Here is a 21,903-nt window from a genome sequence, read left to right on the forward strand (position 1 = left end):
TTCTGAGTTGCTCTCATCGTACAATAGCTGATACAGCATTAGCTTTAACCATGACAACTAGCAGAAAAGAGCCCAACCACAGCCCCATTTGTAAGAACAGACCCTGTAGACTAAACATTCTGCCACCACTTACTGAAAAGCACACCAAAACTATCACTTTTTCTGCTGAAGCAGAAGGAATCCAGATACTACAGACTTCTCCCATTTTTCCTGTATTCTCACACGTATAAAATCAAAAAGGACATTAAAAACTTTTCATTAAAAAAAATAATTATTTCTTTAAGACAAGTGAACCTATCTTTTAAGCTCCCCTTGACCCAGCTTCAGTGTGCCCTTGAGCCCAGAACGCCCTCCGTGTGCTGGGCTGCACCCCCAGAGCTTGAGCAGCAGTTGAGGGAGGGGATTCTACCCCTCTGCTGCACTCAGGGGAGACCAACCTCAAAGCCCTGATCCAGCTCTGCGGCAACAGCACAAGAGGGACCAGGAGCTGCTGGACTGAGTCCTGAGCAGGCCACAGAGATGCTGTGAGGGCTGGAGCAGCTCTGCCCTGGAGACTGAGCTCTGTGGCTGCCCCATCCCTGGCAGTGTTCAAGGCCAGGTTGGACACAGGGGCTTGGAGCAAGCTGCTCTAGTGGAAGGTGCCCCTGCCTGTGGCAGGGGTTGGAACTGGATGAGCTTCAAGGTCCCTTCCAACCCAAACCATTTTAGGATTCTGTGATCACCATGACTGTTCACATTACTTTTTTAGTGAATCCCAGTTATTCTGTGGAGAAATCAACATTTAGTATTTTAAAAACAAGTTGGAAGAAACATCCACACTATCTAAAGGAAGCAGCTCTCCACTTGAAACAAGGAGTACATTTATGCAGGTATTCCACATCATCTCCCTGTGTCCTACCTTATGCTCTTCATTCCTCTCCAACTACTCAGAAGTTCATTTTAGCCATGTTTTAAAGGTGAGCCAAAATTACCCCCCCCCATCACCCTCAGAAGTTGAATTCATCCAGGTTTTTTGAAAATATAGCAGCGGTCCAGAGAGCAGGAACCCATAATAATCAAGCAGCATCTGTCCCAGACACCAGGGGATCCATCATGCAAGACCACCCGAGCACATCAAAGCTTACAAAAGCTTCTGAGCTTGTAATATGACCAGTCTTTAAAGGAACTTTAGTGCTCCCTGTGCTCAAAAAATTCCCAGTTTTCCAATTCCTTTGTATTTTCTCATCATCCGCTCTCAGTGTTCACTGTTGTGGCTTGGCACTTTGGGGATAACATCCCCAGACTGCTCACTCATTGTAGCGTGAATCTGTGCTGTTATACTGGCAGTGGCAAGCAGAACATTGTGACCACTTATTTCATGCTTATTTCCCACTCTGGAAACAGTATCTACACATTTACCTTTCAAAGAATGAAATGAATCATCTTCTCAAGCATCAAAAACCCTGGGATACAATTCCTTCCAGAAATTAATGGGAAAATATACACAACTGACCATAAGATTGAAAACTAACAATGCTATATATAGTTATTAATGCTCCTTTTTAAAAAATGAATAGCACTTGTAAAAACACATTTCATGTTCAAACTACTGATCCAGGTTTACACTGATGGGTGGCAGAAGCAGACCTGAGCAACTGGAAGAAGGAATCATGGCTGGACTATACAATGAAAATCCACAATTGTTTTTGCTCTGGAGTCAATAACCAGACCAGACAAGCTAGACTCACTCAGCAGGAACTTTTTTATTTAAGACTTGAGAAACTTAGAACTAAACTAAAATGTCATAAAGGACTTCTTAAATGAACACACCTCTGGAGTATCTTCCATACCTATGGGGTTCATATGAAAAAGGAATTTAGACCAGAACTTGCAGAGATAAAACTTTAATGACAACTCTCTTCCAATTTAAACACAAACTATTCTTCAGGATATGCTACTCAAACTGCTTTTACATGGAACAACACTGGCATCCAGTGGCCAATTCAATTAATCACAGAAGTGAATGACCAGCTGCCCTCCTGTCCCTCTTTTGACTAGGAAGCACCATTTCTTTATTCAAGACAATCTAAATCTGGAGGATGTTCCAAAAAGCTTGCATGCAGCCCAAGCATTCAACAAAAGGAGAAATATTTGTGAATGCACCTCTTGTAAAATAAATACTAATTTACCTGGTAATGCAGTGATGAAGTCCCGTTGTAACATGGGCTTCAAGTAAGAGTTAATATGTCCATGCTGATAGTGACACATTCGTGAAATAAGGTGTTCCACAAATTCAACTTGATCTGATTCAGACCACTGGTCAAAATATTTAATACACAAGTCTTTTTCCTTTTCGTAGTTTCCTTCCGATGGTCTTTTTCTTGAGACAATCACAGATGAAGTTCCATTACTTATCTGGTTTTAGAAAAGGAGTATCAGTATTAACATACAAGCAATAGAACAGCTTTATAAGCACTCTCTCAAGGAAGAATATGTGAGAAGAAATAATCAAACCTAAGTTTTGAAACACAGTCTTCAAGCTATGGGTTATCCCTTAGGAATTTCACCTTTCATAAAGATCAATGAAAGGACTTTGCTCATAAGTGCGAGTTACTTGTTACACTGAAAGACTTGAATTCTTTTACACCTCCTACCATGTGAACAGCAGGGAACTTAATTCATTTTAGAAGAAACTTCTTCAGATAAAACCAGTGGTTTTTGTTGCATATTGCAGTTTCCCTCTGGTGCATACTGCACTCTACCTCCACAAATGATTTACAAATGATAACTTCCAACAGTTAAAATAATACACATTTAGAGACATACTAAACTTGGGCATTAATACTCTAACTGACACAAGAATTCAAGAGCTTCATGTCAGTGTTGAACTGCTTGTCCATAAACGAAAACTGAGAATTACATGATGTCAAGAGCCTGCTTTGTTTTTGAAAGACAGCTCATGACAATATTTGGGACATGCACATGAAAACATCATTAAAATCCTGGGAGCTTCAGCTACAAAAAGGATGCTACGAGAACAACACCCCAGGACTTACTGCTAATTAGTAAACACCAAAGATTGATGGCCAGGCTCTTCTGAGCCCTTCTGGAGACCAAGAGGGATGCTGAGAACAACTGTCAGCACTGAAATATTCCCAAACTTCTTCAAAGCAAATTGGTTACAACTCCTTGCCATGTGAAGGCGTTGATTTTTTCCTTCTGAATGACAGTCATGCTCAGAAAGGTTGAACTGTATTCCCAAGTACCCTTTGACACAAAACCGTCCTTTCAAGGTCAGCACCAACTCCAAAATCTGAGAAGATCTAGCAATTTCTAAAGTATTATTCATCAGTATCATCCTTCACTTGAAGGCTGAGCTAATTTTAGGGTGATACAGTCAACTACGTACAAGGATGATTATGCAGATGCAAGATTTGGAAGTTTCTCAAAAGCAAGAGCATGCAAAATCATGCCAACTCTCTCTATACAAATGTGAATCCTACCTGCCACAGGGTATTTTTCTTTGGAGACTCATCTTCATTCTGATCCTCCATTACTGATGTGTTCTAGGAGAAAAGAAAGGAAAAAAGAAGAATTAGGACTTCACTTTTTTATTCTATGGCAATTCCTTGCTCTACAAGCATTATGAAAAAGCAAATCAATTGAACAGAGAAAATTCATTTTCCCAGTGAACAGAATCGTCAAAGATTTCTGGCCACAGAACCTGGATATTATAAATAAATTCCCCTTTTAACTGACATGTTTATCAATTCCATTTACTGTAAAGATAACTCCCTAACCCCGCTTCAATTTCCCTTGACAGGTTTTCATGCAGCCTTTCAACGCTTTTCTCACTGGGAAATAAATTCACTTTCATCCTACTCAAGCCAAAGTAATTAAACCTGTCAAAGTAATCAACCAGCACTTTCTGCCAAAGTTAAATTGCATACATCTAGTTGATAGAAAATAAAATCACTATTCACTACTTACATGCAACAGAATACAATTTTTTTCCCCAGCTCTAAGCTTACCACAGGGAGGAGGAACCATTCTCTGCAGAACGTCTCTGTAATTCAGTGCCACAGCCTGTGCCCTATAACCTTTGGCAGTCACCATCTTTCTTCACCCTGACTTAATTACTGTGCTCTCCCCATGTTGTAATTGCTCCTCCCTACCGTTTCCTCCCCTTTTGTTCAAGGAGATGTAATTTCTATAGACATTCAGATGCAAGTGTTTCTTTTCAAGCTTACCTCAGGTTTTCAGAACCTTTTACTCATTTCTTCCCTTTTTTGTTTAATTATCTGCTCCTCATTGCTGTCCATGCCACAAGTACCATCTATTTCTACCCACTCAATGGTACCCCACACCTAGGCAATTACTGCTTATTTGGCTCCCCACCAACCCTGTCCTCCCCATCCTTTGTGCCCAGGAGATACCAGCTAACTGGCATGAAAAACTGAGTGCCTTAAACCATTGCCTGTATTTATTTCAGCCTTCTTCCTCTCTATCAGCTGTCTCAGCAGAAAGAGGAACAACACACTCAAGTAAGACACATGATGGAATAAGTCACACAACTCCTTTATTCTTGCCATCACAGATTCGGGATTAACCCCTTAACAACTATATCCACCCCCACTGAAAAGACAATTTCATCTCGAAAGCATTCAACTCTTTCATCTCCTCTTTCCTGCATAAGGGATATACCACATCAAAATCAGAAAACTCAGAAAGTTAACAGTATCACCCCTCTAGGCAAGGATTCCTCCACTACCTGGCTGCACTGCTCTGGCTGAAGTCTACCTTGGATCTTCTCTGCCTTGGAGGCATGAAAGAACATGCACAAAAGACCACATTATAAATATTATGCACAGTGGGTGACAGAAAAAAGATCTTGGGTCTGTCTAGTTATGATGCACATGACAAAGAGAACCTCACAAAATGGCTAGTGGGGAATCCAGAAACAGACAAAAGCAGTAAAGGTGCTGCATTACTCTGCAGGTATGTACATTTTAGTGTTTCTGGACACAGAACAATAACGCTGGAAGAGTAAACCACCCTTTCCACATTTCCAGATTTACAGTCTCCCGATGGCCATTCCGGTTATTCACAAGTACACACTGGTCACAACCAGCACGATCACTGATGTGCAGGTGATGTGTGAAGGATGCTCTCCCACCGCCTGCTGCCACAAGAGGGAGCACAAATCAGCTGTAGGCTTCCTGGTACCCTACTAGCCCACAGCAGTTACGCTATTCTGGAAAGCAAATGGGACTACAGAGAATGATGCAGGGGGGCTAATTTTGTTTTATTTTAAATTTCAATGTGTAGAAATATTCATTACAGTGGTTAGGTGTTGTTAACAATGTTTTTAATTAGTATGTCTTTAAATGAGTAAGTAATATTTCACCTGTTTTGCAGCTAAAGGCTAAGTATGTGCATTGATCCTGTGAGCTAAGAACAAGGAACGGGAACTCTCCTTTAGAATATCAAACATGGATGGCTTGGGTCAGCTTATTCAGCAGAAATCCCACAGGAGATCAAGTCAGCCCCAGTCAAAATTTCCTTTGGTAGCTCATGGCAAGACTGCCATTGCTTTCTTCTGCTCCTTCACCAGGAAACATCAGAGACCACTGCTAGGTTTTCCTGGATGCAGGCTAAGAATTGTCTCTTAAACATCATGTCTTTTCATTCTAGGGACATATAATAAAGCTATAGCAGAGCAACACTGTAACACCAAGTGTGCAAGAACACAAAATTCACCGAAATTAGACTTCCACACTAGGCAGATTGCAGAGCAGGTTTTTATCTGCTGCACACCTACTCAATTCTACTGTGCCTCTGGTGCTGCCAAGGTAAAGAAAACTGGGTAGCAGGCTTTAGGAACATGTTGCATCCTTGACATGTCCACTAACACAAGGGAGGCCTGCACTTCTGCACCAGTCTTCCTTCAGAACATCAGAGCACAGTCTTGGCTAAGTACTGTCTTGGATGCACAAAGGATGACCTGGCAGAGGCAGTACTGCTGCTGAGGGATATTTCCATTTCTTCAACATCTAGGCACTCACAAACATCATGAGGGCAGTCTACACAGACTGGTTTTTAGGCTGGGAATTTAACACTGCATTTATGTATTGAAGCAAGAAGTAGATAGCTGTATCTACTTCTACAGTCTTGATTGTGCTTTCGGTCTTTCCCCATCCTAAACTCACTCCAGATTTTCTTGGTGTATTTTAGAGCTTGATGGGTTTAATCCTTCATTCTCTCCCTTTCTGATCCCAAATATATAGGTTAATTTCCCTATTATATCTGCTCTTCTTAATAAATTTGCTCTACTTCCATCTTTGACACTTAATTTTAGGGGTCATTCCCCAGATCACATACAACCTAACCCAGACTATAATGTGTCGTAGAACCATAGAACCCCAGGTTGGAAGGGACCTCAAGGACCATCTGGTCCAACCTTTCCAGGCAAAGCATGACATAGGCTAGATGCCCTTGCACCCTGTCCAGCCCGGTCTTGAGTGTCCAGCATTGGGGAATCCATTTCCCTGGGGAGATTATTCCAATGGCTGATTGTTCTCCTTGGGAAAAATTTTCCTCTTGTGTGTCTCTGGAGCACTCAAGCCTACTAACTGAAGACTGAAAGATGACCGGGTGGATCCCGTTCTGCTGTCTGGAAGAAGCAATTAGACATCTCTAATCTGTCCTGTACATCCACAGCACTTGGCAAAAGAAGAATTTCAGAATTCCTAACAGCTGGTGTCACTGGTTCTTGCTCAGGAAGGCCTCCAGCTCTTGTGCAACAAGATAAGCATCTACAAGTGCAACTCTTCCCTTCATCATGCTGTTGCCTTCTCCCAGCCTCTACCTTGTTGTTCACCCCACTCAACCTTTACATAAAGCTACCTTGCTGGCCACCTCCACAGGTTCCCCAGGTAGCTTTAAAGTGGCATTAACACGGATTTCACACCATCTCCCTGCAGCTCTGATGCTGAACACAATCAAGACCCCTTATTCCAGTACCTCTGGCAAGGCCACAGGCGCCTGCAATACCAGGGACCAACACCTGCAGACTCTGAAAGAAGGGGCTTGGCTTTTTACCACCAGAGCCTAGCAGCTTCCCACAGCAGATGCATAACTTCATAACTCCTAAATATTGCCAATTAATCCCATCTATAAGTTCATTTTTTCCATAAATTCTTGTTCACTTGCTCACAGCTCTTGCAAAAGTAGAATGATTATTTCCAAGCAGCTGTCATTCCTAAATTAGTCAGCTTGGAATAAGTGCTCCCCATCCCCTACTGGGAATAGCAGTGACAACAAAGAGATAACAATAGCTCTAAGCATAGATGCTTTCTGTTGCGTTACAGTTGTTATAACCCAACTGAATTAAGTTATACTGAGAAAAGCCTGTCTTGACTTCTACTAACAGCAAACCCAGCACTGGTAGTAAAACTTACAAATTGCTCTACAAGCTGTAGAATTTTAAAAGCCTGTTTCCTAAAGACTTGTATCCTATACTCCTCACCCAGCTCTGCAGTAACCTCAAGCTTTCTTTGGTCCTTCTGCTCCACAAAAGCACAAAAGGCTCTGGGATTTCCGAGATGCAGATGAACATGGTAAACAGGTTCCAAAGTTACTTGAGGAGAAAGAGGTACAAGTGTAACTACATAAAGCTCATTTCCTCTGGAGGTTATGAAAGGCTTCCAAAAATAAAGAGCCATGAATGATCCAGGTTGGAGGGGGCTTGGAGCAACCTGATCTAGTGGAAGGGTGGTTGGAACTGGATGAGCTTTAAGGTCCCTTCCAACCCAAACCCTTCTAGGATTCACTCTGTGATCCCCAAAGGCAAAAACTGTGCAGGTATTGTAAAACTTCAGGTACCTAAAACTGGCATCTCAAACATAACAGTTCCACATACATATGGCTGTACATTAGGTACAAAAGCACCTAAGTTTTCCTGCAGATGAATGGCACTCAGCCTGCAAGGCTCATCTTGCTCATGCGAGATATGAAACAAGGGCTGTATCTTCCTGGCAGAAATCTATCAAACCTGCATGGACCAAATTCCTACCAGATTTCCTGTTAGCTACAGGCAGGTAACACTTGCGTCTGAACCATGCTTCAGGACTTGAGAGTGCCTTTAGTCACTTAATTGGCTTTGAAGAGAAACAGCATGGTGCAGCTTTGTTCTTTAACCCAGTTTTAGTTCTAGTATTGAGAGAGCTATTACAGAAGTGATAGCAGTAATCCTGGGAACTGGGACAAGACATACAAGTCACAGGAGTAGCACCTAGCAAAGCAGACAACACTGCTAAGCTGCTTTGATGAGAAGCTTTTGCCTACCGACAAACGGATTCACAGGATACAAAGGATGGATGGACAAAACTAGACAACAGCTGCGTTACCTTGACAAAGAGAAAGAATAGCAGTCTTGAATTACTGTATTTTCAGCTATAACGTAAAGAAGAGAAGTAGAAAATAAGAACTTCTATTTCCCACTACCCTTGAGACTACACCAGTAACTCTCATCTGAGTTAAAGACCAAGCTAAGGTAATCATAAAATTCCCACTCTACAGAAGAGATACCAGGAAATTTCAGTTAAAAATCACAAAAAACTAATCAAAACACTTGAGCTAAAGTTGTTCAAAGCCAGGGTTGATGGGGCTTGGAGCAACCTGGATTAGCGGAAGGTGTCCCTGCCTGTGGCATGGGGCTGGAATTGGATGAGCTTTAAGGTCCCTTCCAAAATAAACCATTCCATGATTCTATGAAACAGGCTCTTCATCTGCTTTAGTAAATCACTTCTGCATCTGACTTTAGAGAAGTTCAAGAAATGATAAAAACTAATACATATTTGGGCATCATGAAGCCAAGCACAGCAGATTAAACTTGAGCTCTGTATGCTCAACTTGCCTTCTGAAACCAGCTCTGCAGCACAGGATTGCTGTATCAATTACACATTCACCCAGAGGAAGAGACGAATCCACCATCCTATGTGACAACTGGACCACATCAGTGAGGAAGAAAGCTGTGTAACCATCTCTACCATCTAAAAGCAATGAGCATGTGCTCCCCATGCCTTCCTGCTTTTAATATAGTCAGAAAACCCCAAATAGTTTAAAGCATTTCCAAATGAATGCAAGCCTCTCCTTAGGATGTAATGGTCACTATTTTCTAATCCAGGAGCCTGTTAAACAGTGTTTATTAGCAACATCTTGATACTTGATCAGGGACAGGAGGGGATTTTCTTCTTTTAACTACTGAGAGACTCTTAATAAAAGCGTAACATAGCACAAACACTAAACAAGGTTGGAGGACCACTAAAGCGTTCTAGATCCCTCATTTACTGCTCCCCTCAACAATCTGTATGTACCAGTCTGCAAAGAAATGCAAAAACACTACAGTGCTTCCAAGTGCCACGTCAGCAGTAGGTGCTCAGCTACGGGTTTAACCTCACTACAGAAAGTGGTTCCCTGCAATATTTATCCATTAATTATGTAAATAGATAAGTACGCATTTTTGCTTAATTTAGTGAGAATCAAGTAACATGGGGGGAGGGGGGGGAATCTCTTGAGAAAAATAGAAAACACAGCCCATGACCAAATGATTGTCCAAATAAAGAGTTTGAAAACATAGCAGATAACCCCCCTGTTCACAATCACTATAAAGCACTTTGAAAACAAAGCTCTAAGGTTCATCAAGTCAAACTTGATTTAGTTGCAGGTAGTCCTGTAAGGAGCAGGGTGTTGGACTCAATGATTCTTAAAGATACCTTCCAATTTGAGATATCCTATGATTATAACTTGAAAGTTATCTGGCTGACCATGGACATGCCTATATTTGACATGTGTATTAGTAGCTGCTTGTTTCACCTTAAGCTAAGCTATTTATGTAAGCACTAAGGACCTGCACAAATTCAGCTCAATACACTTCATTTCTTACCTAGCTAGTCTGCCCAGTTGCCAGGTTTTATTTTAGCGCAGTTATTGCTGGAAATTCTAACAAAAATATACTTGAAATACTAAAAAGAGTCTCCAAGATCCAACAGCTGAAGGCAAAATTAGAAAAAAAGCCTCACACTGCAAATAAGGCCTCACACTGCAAATCAGTTTTATTTGGCCCCTGACTAACCACCACCAAGCTTGCAGGAAGATTGGGTAAATTCAGTACCAGCAGACAGCTCTCCAATTTGTGTTTCAGGTTGCTAAAAAAAACCCAACACCATAGTTTGACCACAAGCTGTAGATGCAATGTTTTTAAAACATAGCCAATGCTTTTACATCCTTGGATTGATACCCCCCTGGGTTGTTGTTTTTTTTGTTTTTATTAGAACATTTTGTCCAGAGCAGTAATTCCCCCAAAACCAACAGCTGCCTGTTCCTGTCTCTGCTCAGAGAAGGAAAACCTCAAGTCTATCTTCACCTAAATTGGAGAATCCTAAAGTGGTTTGTGTTGGAAGGGACCTTATATCTCATCCAGTTTCAACCCCTACCATGGGTAGGGACACCTTCCACTGGGGCAGCTTGCTCCAAGCCCCTGTGTCCAGCCCGGCCTTGAACACTGCCAGGGATGGGGCAGCCACAGAGCTCAGTCTCCAGAGCAGAGCTGCTCCAGCCCTCGCAGCATCTCTGTGGCCTGCTCAGGACTCAATCCAACAGCTCCTGGTCCCTCTTGTGCTGTTGCGCCGGAGTTGGATCAGGGCTTCAGGGGGGGATGTCCCCTGAGTGCAGCAGAGGGGTAGAATCCTCTCCCTCGACTGCAGCAGCATCTCCATGGCCTCCTCTGGACTCTCCCCAACAGCCCCAAGCTGTTCTTGTCTTGGGGACCAAAGAGCTGCCTCAAAAGAATACAAGCAGATACTAAACAGGTTATTCTGTTTAATCACTAATGCTTTGATGACTGGCAATTAGCACCAGTATTTTAACTTGCTTTCTAAAGTACCTGTCTTTACCTTAAACTCATTACAAAGTTAATTTGCAGTTACTTCCCTAAATAAATAACTGGGTATCTCTTAATATTCAGTAGGCCTGACTTAACATGAACGCAATCACTGAAGTCAGATCAGTGTGGCCTGTGTCCAGAGAGGACTAAACTGCATAACTCACTTTGAAAATGAAAATGATCAGCAGTTTATCAGCTACTATTTTAATGCTATTTCACCTAACACTAAGCAAGGGCTCCAACTCCACCACAGAGCTTCTGGTGATGGCATGTCCTTTTAACAGGCAGTTGTCCACACAAAGTGCAGTCTGAAACCACCTGGCAAAGCAGTGTATTTGTTAATTCACAGACAACCTGCAAAGCACAATTGTTAATGAAGTAAGAAAGTAACAGCAAAAATCACTGTGCTGGCTTTTAGTACTTCAGAAATAGTGGAATACAGATTCCTATGAAGATTAGGATTAAAAAGAATAAATCATTCACTGATTAAACTAGCAGCCAGTTTAGGCTGTAATAAGAAATGTGCTACTTTCATCCAAGTCACCAGCTCGTCTGTATTGCCACTCAAACTGATAGCACTAAGTGAAAAAAAAATGTAAGTTCCTGCAATTCCAAGAGATATCCAGTGTTTTCAGCAGCAGATAAAGGCTCTAAAATTAGATGGGGGGGATGCTTTTGATCCATCAGCCAGTTTTAGAGATCTGTGATGGTTTTTTGAAGTTGGTTTTAGGGGCTTTGGGGTAAATATGCAATACCTTATTACTCCTTAAGGCGGGCTTACTTCAACAGGCACTGCAGGATCACGTCTGCCACGCTCCTTGCATAACTGTTTCAAAGACACCCTAACTCTCATTAAATTTTCTAAGTGTCTGGAGTAAAGAGACCGTAATCAAAACCTGCCTGTATCCATCCTGGATTAATATGTTGTATTTACAAGGACAATGAGCACTGAATTGTGTAATTGTGGCAACTGGATGACTCATCCCTGCACCATTCTGAGTACGGATCCATGATGGCTGCAAAACTTGCACATCATGCAAACTCTCTGCCTGAACATAAATATGTTGAGTCCCAAATATATATATACATATATATACACACACACACACACACACACACACACTAATCACTTTCTCCACACCTGCTTCAGAACAGAATACACCAGTTTTAGGAAGAATCAGCTTACTAAGAATATGGCCAATGCAGTTTTACATTGAGCTAGACAATGTTTGAGAGCTACATTAAGCTTTGCTGTAATGTGTTCCACAGTTCCTACCAGTTCAGTTCAAGCTGGTTGTTGAAAGCATTGAATAATAATTATTATTAATAATACTAATTATAATAATTCATTAATAATAAATAAATATAATGGTATCATCATCTCAGGTTGTGAAAGAGCAGCCAGCAGCAAAGGGCAGCCAGCAAGTCTCACTGCAATGCTGAGGTTTACTGATCACGTTTTACTTCACATGAAAACTGGACTCTGCAGCCCTTTTCCAGCCTAACAGGAGGTTTAATTATACCTCCAGCTTACAAGTGTTGCTTGTTTTAAAGCTGTCCCAGCTCATGCCTTTTACTATATGGTCACTCAGCCATCCTTGGCAGATGCTGGATGCAGGCAGTACATCAGCAGTCCATGTTCTTGCCTGCAGCAGAAAAATCTCAATACTTAAATAGTCTCAAAACTTTAGAAGTATATTAAAACAGCCATCAGGCTTATCATTAATTGTGGCTGCAAATGGTTGCAATCACTTCCCTAAAGCATTCCGGAATTAACTTTCACATCTCTAGAGTACAAATACACCAAAAGTTTAATCCTTTCCACTTGCAAGTAATGATTTTAACAGCGAAACGCTTACACAGCAGCATGGCTGTGACAAACTGGCTGCAGAAAGGTACAGACACAGGGAGCAAGGTTTTCTTTTGGGTTTGTTTTTTTTAATTAAGACACATTGCCTCAAGTTCTCAGCTACTGTTTGCTGCACTAACAATATTGCTAATCACAGAATCCCAGACTGGTTTGGGTGGGAAAGGACCTTAAAGCTCACCCAGTCCCAACCCCTGGCCACAGGCAGGGACACCTTCCACTAGAGCAGCTTGCTCCAAGCCTTGTGTCCAACCTGGCCTTGAACACTGCCAGGGATGGGGCAGCCACAGCTTCTCTGGGCACCCTGTGCCAGCGCCTCAGCACCCTCACAGGGAAGAGCTTCTGCCTAAGAGCTCATCTCAGTCTCCCCTCTGGCAGGTTAAAGCCATTCCCCTTGGCCTGTCCCTACAGGCCCTTGGCCAAAGCACCTCTCCAAAAATTCGAACTGCACCTCATGCTGCACAGCACTGTGTACAAAAGCTGTGAATTGGACTGTAAATTGTACAGTTTTCTATTCATTATGTTCATGGGTAAGGCAAAAACCACCCCCCTCTGCCCTACACAATTAATAAGCCTATGAACAGTATTTCAGACACAAACTTCAGGCCAAGTTAGTAATGAGATGACTTCAGATTCATCAAGAAATTAATTAATTAAGATTAACTACATTTGCAACTTAGCTGCCTCGTGCAAAGTTAAAACACTTTAAGGGTTATTCCTAGATTCCCAGAGGGAATTTAGGTTCAGATCTCTGCTGCTGGTTCCACGTGAAGCCAGCTCTGCCCAAATTTCATCACCTCAATGTGCTGGCCAGAAGACAGGCAGCTCCCTCAACACAAGGGTGGCTAAAAAGGTTATGAAGGATGGAACATTAATGGGCATCACAAATACAGACACTGCACCAGTTCAAGGGCCAGATCATTAACCCGATCAAGTTTTTAATCCCATCCACTATTGCTTAACACATGGCACTGGTGCTCATCATCTTTTTCTTCCCCTGAGATCTAGTAAAAGTAAAACAATGAACTGGAACACAAGGAAGAGAAACAGCAGATGTGTACTTCCAGCTTGAGAAAAGCATCTGAGCAACAAACAAATATGACATATCAAAGCACACAACTTGTTTAAAAACAAGCCCACAGCCACAAATTCACTGGCATTAAATACTAATACACTAGGACTGAGAACCAAAAGGTGCTCTAAGCTTCAATTAAACAGTCAATACTTTCCTCCAAGCACGCTTATGTATTTTCTTCACTTTCTCTACGATCAGATGCTGGCACTTCTACACCCCTTCCTGCCTTCCCTAGCCACCAGAGCTACATCAGAATTTATCCCTATTCTTTGCTTTTTTCACTTCCCCAGGATCAGAAGAACTTCAACCAGATTTTGAAGACATTTCTATACAAACTTCCTCTGTAAAAGTTATAAAAAGGTTACTCCAAACCACTGCGGAGTCTGAAATACTAAAATTGCAGCAACCCTCAATTATTTGGCTTTTGCAAAATAGAAGGTATTTGCACACAAAAACAGTGAAAAAGTAGTCACCACAATGCAACAGTTAACTAAACTAAAGCCTAAAAGCAGTCAGCTACTCCAAGAAAGACAGACATGCTGTTAAATCCACTTTTTTCCCCTCCAAAGATACATGGCAAAGTATTTCAGATTTGGCAACTCATGAAACCATATCAATCCAGCAGAACTATTCAGGAAATCCTAATCACTCACTAATTGTTCGAAACACAATCTTTTGCTTATACACAATCTCAGTGTGCTTCTGTAATCGATGATATCTGAGTAACCAAAAGCCTGGAGGAAAAATGTATCTCAAAAAAGGCTGCAGAGTAACTTCAGCTAAAGAAAAAAGGCTTCAGTAATACAAGATGTAAAAAAACACCCCTCAAATCTTTCAAATACCCACTCATATGGTATACACCGTATATCATATATCGAATACTTGCCTGGGGTTAGCCAGACACTCTGCATTCAAGTGCAGATTTTATCTAGGTATTAAAAGGAATGTGCAATTGCATAATTTAGATTTCACATGATTTATATAATGGGTGTCTAAATGCTCCTGACCTGTAAGGCCAGCACCACTTCTCCCCCTACAACTTCAAGGTACAGTTGATTAATACAAAAGCACATCATTACAAAGACTCTGCAGAACAGGATTTGAGAACAGGAGGAACAGTTGCCCAATGTCTCAGGTTCCTCATTTTGGAAGATTATTTTTAATCTCTGTCACACCAATGACTTGCTGCACATTACAGTACAGCCTCTTGTTGTAGCATAAGTGAAAGGGGGTGGTTGTTGCACGAGGCAGTGGATCAAAAAGGCAAGGGACAGCTGAAACCATCATCTTGTGCAATGAAGCCTTGAAACCAAAGCTGTGACCATCGCAGCATGCCAGCAAACATCTCCTCACTTCCTGAAGACAGCTGGGTTTGATGTCACTTCAATAGGAAAACTGCTGTTTCATTTACTTCTGAACAAAAGGACAGCATTATACAAAGTTCCAGCGATGGTTTCTGTGGCCTGATCCAGAATCTGAAAGGGCTTTTGCTTCTGACAAACTGCACTGAAGGATAACTTTGAAGTTAGCAGGGGTCAAAAAGAATTTAACAGATACTGCAGGACAGCATAGAAGTCTCTGCAGTAGAGTGATGACAGTCACTCAGCAGCAAGCATCCTGCATTTTTACTATTCAGGTACTGAATCTTTTCAAAGGCATTTGGCCTAATTCTCACTATTTTCCCCAGAACACATCCTTTTATTAAGCTTGAGAATTTTAAGATCACATTTGCTCTGCAGGGGATTCCTCTAACATAACAGTAAATATTTTCTGGTAGTTTATGCCTTGAATAATTTCCTAGTTCAAGTATAATTTCCAAGTTTAAGAATGATTTCCAAGTTCAAAGCAGACAAATGTCCTATGACGTTAAGAGTTCAAGTGAGCATTCAAATTCTGCAATCATATAGACAACTTTAAAGATAACCTCACTTGATCCTCAACTGATTTTTCAAGTGATTTTCCAATTAGCTACTGAATAACTCTGAGAACTTTAAAGTCCACTTTTATCAGTAACTTCTGTCCTTCCATTTCAACCATTCTGTATTTTCTATCAAATTTAAATTCTAATGGCCCTACCTAATGCATTTAGTACATGACACTCAACATTTACCAGTTACAACATGCAAAGAAAACTAACTGAAGTGTCCACAGGCATGCCAAAAGATGTTTGCATTCACACACTTTATAGTAAGCATTTAACAGTTTATTTATCCAAAGTAATGTGAAAGAGTAGAACAGATGCAAAAAGAAACACGTTAGAAGAGTAGTCTGGATCCTCCTTAAAGCCTGGCTTTTAATACGGGCATCAAGAATTGTGCATGAACTTGAGGAATGCAAGAAGTAAGAATTAAAAGGCAGGGTTCAGCTTGAATAGCTGAGAGCTTCTACAGACACCAGCCCAACGACCCTGAACAGAATTCAGTACTCACAAAGTAAAGGAGAAGGTTGGGATGAAGATTACCTACATTATTTTTCTAGGGCAACAAAGTCAACTCAAACTTCTGAAGCATCTGGACAATCCACTTGCCCAAAGCACCAGGAGACCACACTGCGCCACAAAGTAATGCCTTCCCCTTGCAAACCTGACTATTTTGCCACTGAAATACTATGCAAAGTGGTAAAAGGTTTTGGTTATGGTTCCTTCTTTCTTTGCTGTGCCATTTCTTCCATACTTGATACATGGGTATCGGTTTGCTGTCTTATCCTGAATTCCAACACCTCCTTCAATTTATCTGGATTCCACTACCATTTCAAATGACACACAACCCAAACTGCACATATGCAAAGACTCCTTTGCCACAACACTGAAGACCTACAGAACAACTCACAGGATACAAATAGTGCAACCTGGGAATGACCTGCCTGCTGAACACCCCAGGAACTTTTCACATGGAAAGAATCAATGTCCCTGTGATGCTGACTCAAGAGTGGAAGTGTTAGTATCAGTAAAACCATGACTAACACTGGTATTGAGGCTGCTGCCTAAATCCCCACAAGCAAGGGATCAGGTCCTCCTGCCAGTGACATTCCTGGTAAGTCTGACAGTGCTGTATGAAGACACTGCATAAATGTAATTTCAACCACAGTGAGAAATACTGGATTATATTTTTCCTGTTTCCTTGAAAATTCTTCTATGGGAAACATAACAAACACCTGCGAGAAAGAGGACTCTATCAACTATGCCTGGAAGAGACTGCCTTGCATTTCCTTTTCCTAAGAAAGATTTCACTCCCTCCCAGCATAAGCCTGGCATTCCTAGAAGGCAGGTAGAGAGCTAGGCACCTCACCTAGCAAACTTCTTTGCACCATGAAGGATCAAGACAGCAACACTGATCGTCTTTTCCAAACGAGGCTGAGAAAGCATAAGCACAAAGGAGTGGCTAACAGCTTCTCTCCACTCAAAAGATGCCATCTTCTGTAGATGCACCAGAAGGGATATCAGGAATAACAGCTCCTGCCCACTACTTGTGAACTATATTAAGCTTAGTGTGATTCTGTTAGCTTTTCTGAGGAACATAAATATAAATCTATGTTTGCAATTACACTCATCTGTTGCAGCTATAAGCAACAGGCTCTGGATTTACCAAGGCAAGGTCTGGTATCATGAGCTAATACATGAATCCACTGTGAAGAAACACACATGCCTCCTTAGGGACATATTCTTGCCAGTCAGAGACAGTAGACTGGGATTATTTAAATGGTACAAGAGAGAAACATGAGCAAGAGGCAGGCTAGCAAGTCACCCAAAGGAACAAGGATCTCTATGCTCACATTACTTTTTCCACATTTGGACATGCCTTCTGCAGCAGACAGCAGCTTAGAAAAGTATCTCTTGAGAGGGAGCCATATCACCAATCCCTTCTAAGCTCTATATTATTAAGTATATAACTAACTTTTGAGCACCGGCAACTTGGGAAGAAAAGACAAAGATGAGAGAACTGCCCACCAACAGCCACAGGTGAAATAACTTGAAAAGCTGGTTAGAAACAGAACCCAGCTCCTGAAAGGAGTCACTTGTCCCTCTCTTGAAGCTTGGGGGTGGAGTTAATGATCCTCACTGCTCTCTGAAAACTGCTAAAGAAACAACATCCAAGAAAAGCATCCATACGTATGAAGTTGTTAATGGCAGCAAAACCCTTGACCCGCAAGCAGAGAGGTCAGTGGTTGGCAGTGCTCAGCCCACACCCTGGGGGCCGCTGAAGGGGACCCCAACCTGTGCTGTGGTTTCAAAGGCTGCCTTTGGTCTCCCTGCCCACACCACCATTTGCTGCAGCCTTACCCCAGAGCAGGACCACAGGTGGGGCCCTTCAGCAAAAGCCAGCCAGCTCCAAGTGACTGATCCACATCATGGCTGGGGAAAACCAGGAACCAAAACTTACAGGAATTTACTCCATTTGCTACTCTTCTGACACCAGGGAACATGTTTCTGCTCCTCAGCTAAGGAAGCTGAAGAGGAAGAGCTCTGGTTCACAGCTCAATACTAGCTCACTGCCCGAGATTTAAAGGAATCTAGTATGTAATTGCCCTCTTAAGACTTCAAAATAAACAATATGAATTCACCCAATAAAGAGAAGGTCTCTCCTCTTGCCACTAAGAAAGAACTGGCTTAGTTAATAATTAACGTCATAAAAGTGACAGCAGATACACAAAGAATGACTGAAAAAAGTGCTTATCATAACACTTTCCTTCAGACAATAAATCATGCTTAGGAAGAAAACAGTCCCTGTGTTTTGCATTGATTTATCCTATTGACCTAGCAACACATCATGGCCACACCAGCAGGAAGTGTCACAAGAAGCTGCTGTCACTTGCGAGGCACATCCAGATACCAGCCCCAGTTATGGGCACTCCATTACCAGAATAACACTGGGATACTGGAGAAGACCAGCATGACCGAGCACTGGACGAGAAAAGTAACACGAAAGAGGGCAAAAATGCAATGTCACCCTTTGCAAAATACTTGCAATATATGAAACGAACACCAAATTGAGCTGCCACATCAGTCCTCAGAGGCTGCAACTCACATATACTAACAAAAAAATAAAAATTAGGAGAAACTGTTGGAAAAAAAAAACAAACTGTTATCAATTTTGAGAGGAGACTCCAGCTTCAGCCAGAAGAAACAACAACACTTGGAAGAAGTGCTGCTGCTTAACAGAGGGAAAACTGCACATCTCTACATCACATCTACAGACTGGGTAATTCAGGCCATCTCCTGTGCAGAACAGCAACAGGCTTACTGCATGGATAAGCTTTCTGTCTCAAGGAAGGCTGTTTAAAATAGAGGGACAAGCACCAGTATTTCAGATACCGGAGGGAACATTCTGTTCCTTTAAAGAAAATGGACTCAAACATGCATTTCTTTTTAATGGACCTGTTGGACTGTTTCCAAAAAGAAATTGTAACAGTCCCACTGTTTTGAGGCAAAACACCAGAAAATATGTCAAAGAAGTATTTGTAAATTGCCTCAAACCTAACAGAAGCAGTAAAGCAGTTGCCTGGCTATGACAACCCATTTTAACAGCTGCACAGAAGAAAGCTTTCAAAAGGGGGCTGACTACACAGAGACATCATTTTCTCATCCGTGATTTCATGCGCTATAGGGAAAGGGGTCAGCAGAATGCATCTCCTGCACTCATGCTGGTTTAAGAACAGTGCATCATGTCTGTGTCTGAACTTCTACTGTGATAAAAAGGATCATAAAGTTTTCATGTCAATAAATCAGAGCTCTTCGTTTTCAAATACAATTTTTCCAAGTACAGTTCCCATTGTACTTCCCTCTGCTATCTGAACCAAAACATCCAACAACAGAAGCTCAAAATTAGGGGAAAAATAACAAATAGAAACTTAAGCAAGTTAACGCTAAATTGTATCTTACCGATAAATGCAAAGACAAACTTCTTTGTGTCTCACCTCAGCTATGAGAGCACTGAAATTCCTTGCTGCTAACAAGTAATTTCCTTTGCAGGGAACGCTATTGTAAGGAATAAGCATCAAAACCCTAATGCTCCACAACAGCACTTGCCACTGGCGAATAGGTTCTTCTGAACCATAATAAATTATGAATTGGCCAAGTCAAAAGGCCTTTAAGACCATGTTTTTGTGCAGACAACTTCTAGTTATGAAGAATAAATCAATGCAATCCATCTATAAGCAGGAATAACACTGGCAAGAACTAAGTCAATGTCACATTCCCACTATTTGTCCGTCACCAGCACATGTGGTGTAAGAATGAAAATGCAGAACAAAGCAAACCTATAGAGCCTGGACATTGTGCAGAGGTCCAGTATAAGGGAGAGGTAAAGTGAAGCACACCATCACAAGCCTAAGGACCACTGGGTGATGGGCTGAGAGGAGTCAGGGCAGCTTCAAGCTTGAGAAAAATACTATGTGAATGCTAAGATCTGGCCTGTGGATGATCAAGTCAACTTCTTACACTGGAAGCGAGAAGTTTGTTGTTCCTGCAGGGAATCAATGCTCTGCTAAAGCTTCCAAGCTAAATACCCCACATGTGAACATGAAAGGAAGAGCATGACACTACATACAAGAAAGCTGACAAAGTTGAGAACAATAAATGGTAAGGTGCAGGAAAAAAACTATGTTGGGGTGAGTCAAATTAAGCAAGAAAAAACTAAGAGTTTTAGAAGATAGAGACTATGATCCCCAGAGAAATACAGTCAAGAGAAACTGGAACTGACTATAAGGAAGAAAGCTGCTTCAGCAGTATTTGGTTACTAGGTTGATTTGATTACAGCTATCTAATAATACATTCCCCAAGCATTATTTCATCACATCCTACATTATGCAATAATTCAAAGCATCGTTTGAGTACTTATCTTCTGTCGCTTAATGATTAGTCTTCACACTGGAGATGTTTACTTACAGAGCTAAGAGCTCTGGATGTTTCTCTTTGTGTGACAGTGCTGTTGAAGCTATTTCCCAAAGCAGTGTGACAAACTATGTCCAAAACCACTGCTGTGCTTCACAAGGATGAAGCAGTGGAAAGTGATGTATCCACATGCTTGCATTACACAAGTAGCAACTTCTCTAAACACCTAAGTAAGAGACCAGCCTCCTTTTAATCTTGCAGTCAATCCATATCAAAGAGGATGAAAACAGTAGCTATTTGCATCCAAGTATGTTCATAATGGTAAGCTCCTTGGTACAAAGACATTATTGAAGATAATTAAGTAGTTAAAAATAAGGCCTGAATCTACAGTAGTTTCAAGTATTATGAACTGGCATCTCCAATACAACAATAACAAGTGATAGTAACTGGCAAGGGCTTGATTTCCAAACAATATTACACTGCAATTCAGGATAGAGAGAGCAAGCTTCAAGCATCACTGTATTTTTAATAAGTTTTCTCTTCTCCATTCACTAGCAGCTCACAGAATGCAGACTGCTCAACTACATGCATTAGGAAGATATTTTAGTGCATGACAAAAAGCCCAGAATACAAAAACCAGACTAACTGTGGGGAACTGGAAGACTCCCTCCCATCCATTGGCAGCGGAGGATATTTGCTTAAATGTTACAGCTTGATTTTGGAAGAACCTCATTAAGTTTTATGATTGCTAACAACATTATGGAAAGGCAAGAGTAAAGCTAATCTGCTTTCTTCTTTTACGCTGATGGTAGATTACTCTTGGAGCCTAAATGATAGAAAAAGCACAAAGATGTGGTAAGAGCTTCCTGAAGAAATTCTACAAGGCTCCAGATTTAAGACTGGTTTCCACCCCCACCCCTGCCCTTATTCCTGGTCCCTTCGCTGTTTACGCATACAACACACACAGGTAACAGATAACTCCCAGATACCTTCTGTGAATCACCAAAGGGCTTCTTAAACTTCCTATTAATCATCATTATGCTAAGTGAGGTGTGCTACAGAAGGAAGACCTCCTGGTATATCTGCCCTACCTCTTGTTACATGTGGGCTTACAGCTCAGGAAACAGTGAAGGTCATGGTACCAAAAAAAATCAAACATGGGGAAAAGCAGCTGGTGCCACTCTCACTTCCAAGTTCCCCTTTGGGCA

General features: G+C 41.5%; 1 protein-coding gene across 5 annotated transcripts in view; it reads right to left on the reverse strand.

Annotated features, from left to right (window-relative positions):
* Window positions 1-21,903, reverse strand: part of FBXW11 (F-box and WD repeat domain containing 11) — a 77,819-nt gene that overhangs the window by 34,098 nt on the left and 21,818 nt on the right. For all 5 annotated transcript variants that reach the window (XM_062629269.1, XM_062629265.1, XM_062629270.1 and 2 more), the window contains 2 exons: window positions 3,483-3,545; window positions 2,169-2,394 (listed from right to left, as the gene is read on the reverse strand). In XM_062629269.1, coding sequence (XP_062485253.1) covers window positions 2,169-2,394; window positions 3,483-3,545 — 289 coding nt within the window. The remainder of the gene's footprint in view (window positions 1-2,168; window positions 2,395-3,482; window positions 3,546-21,903) is intronic.

This window comes from Pezoporus occidentalis, unplaced genomic scaffold (genome assembly GCF_034315485.1).
Source record: "Pezoporus occidentalis ecotype Australia unplaced genomic scaffold, CSIRO_AGI_Poc_V1 ctg33, whole genome shotgun sequence".
In the NCBI taxonomy this organism is placed as follows: domain Eukaryota; kingdom Metazoa; phylum Chordata; class Aves; order Psittaciformes; family Psittacidae; genus Pezoporus; species Pezoporus occidentalis.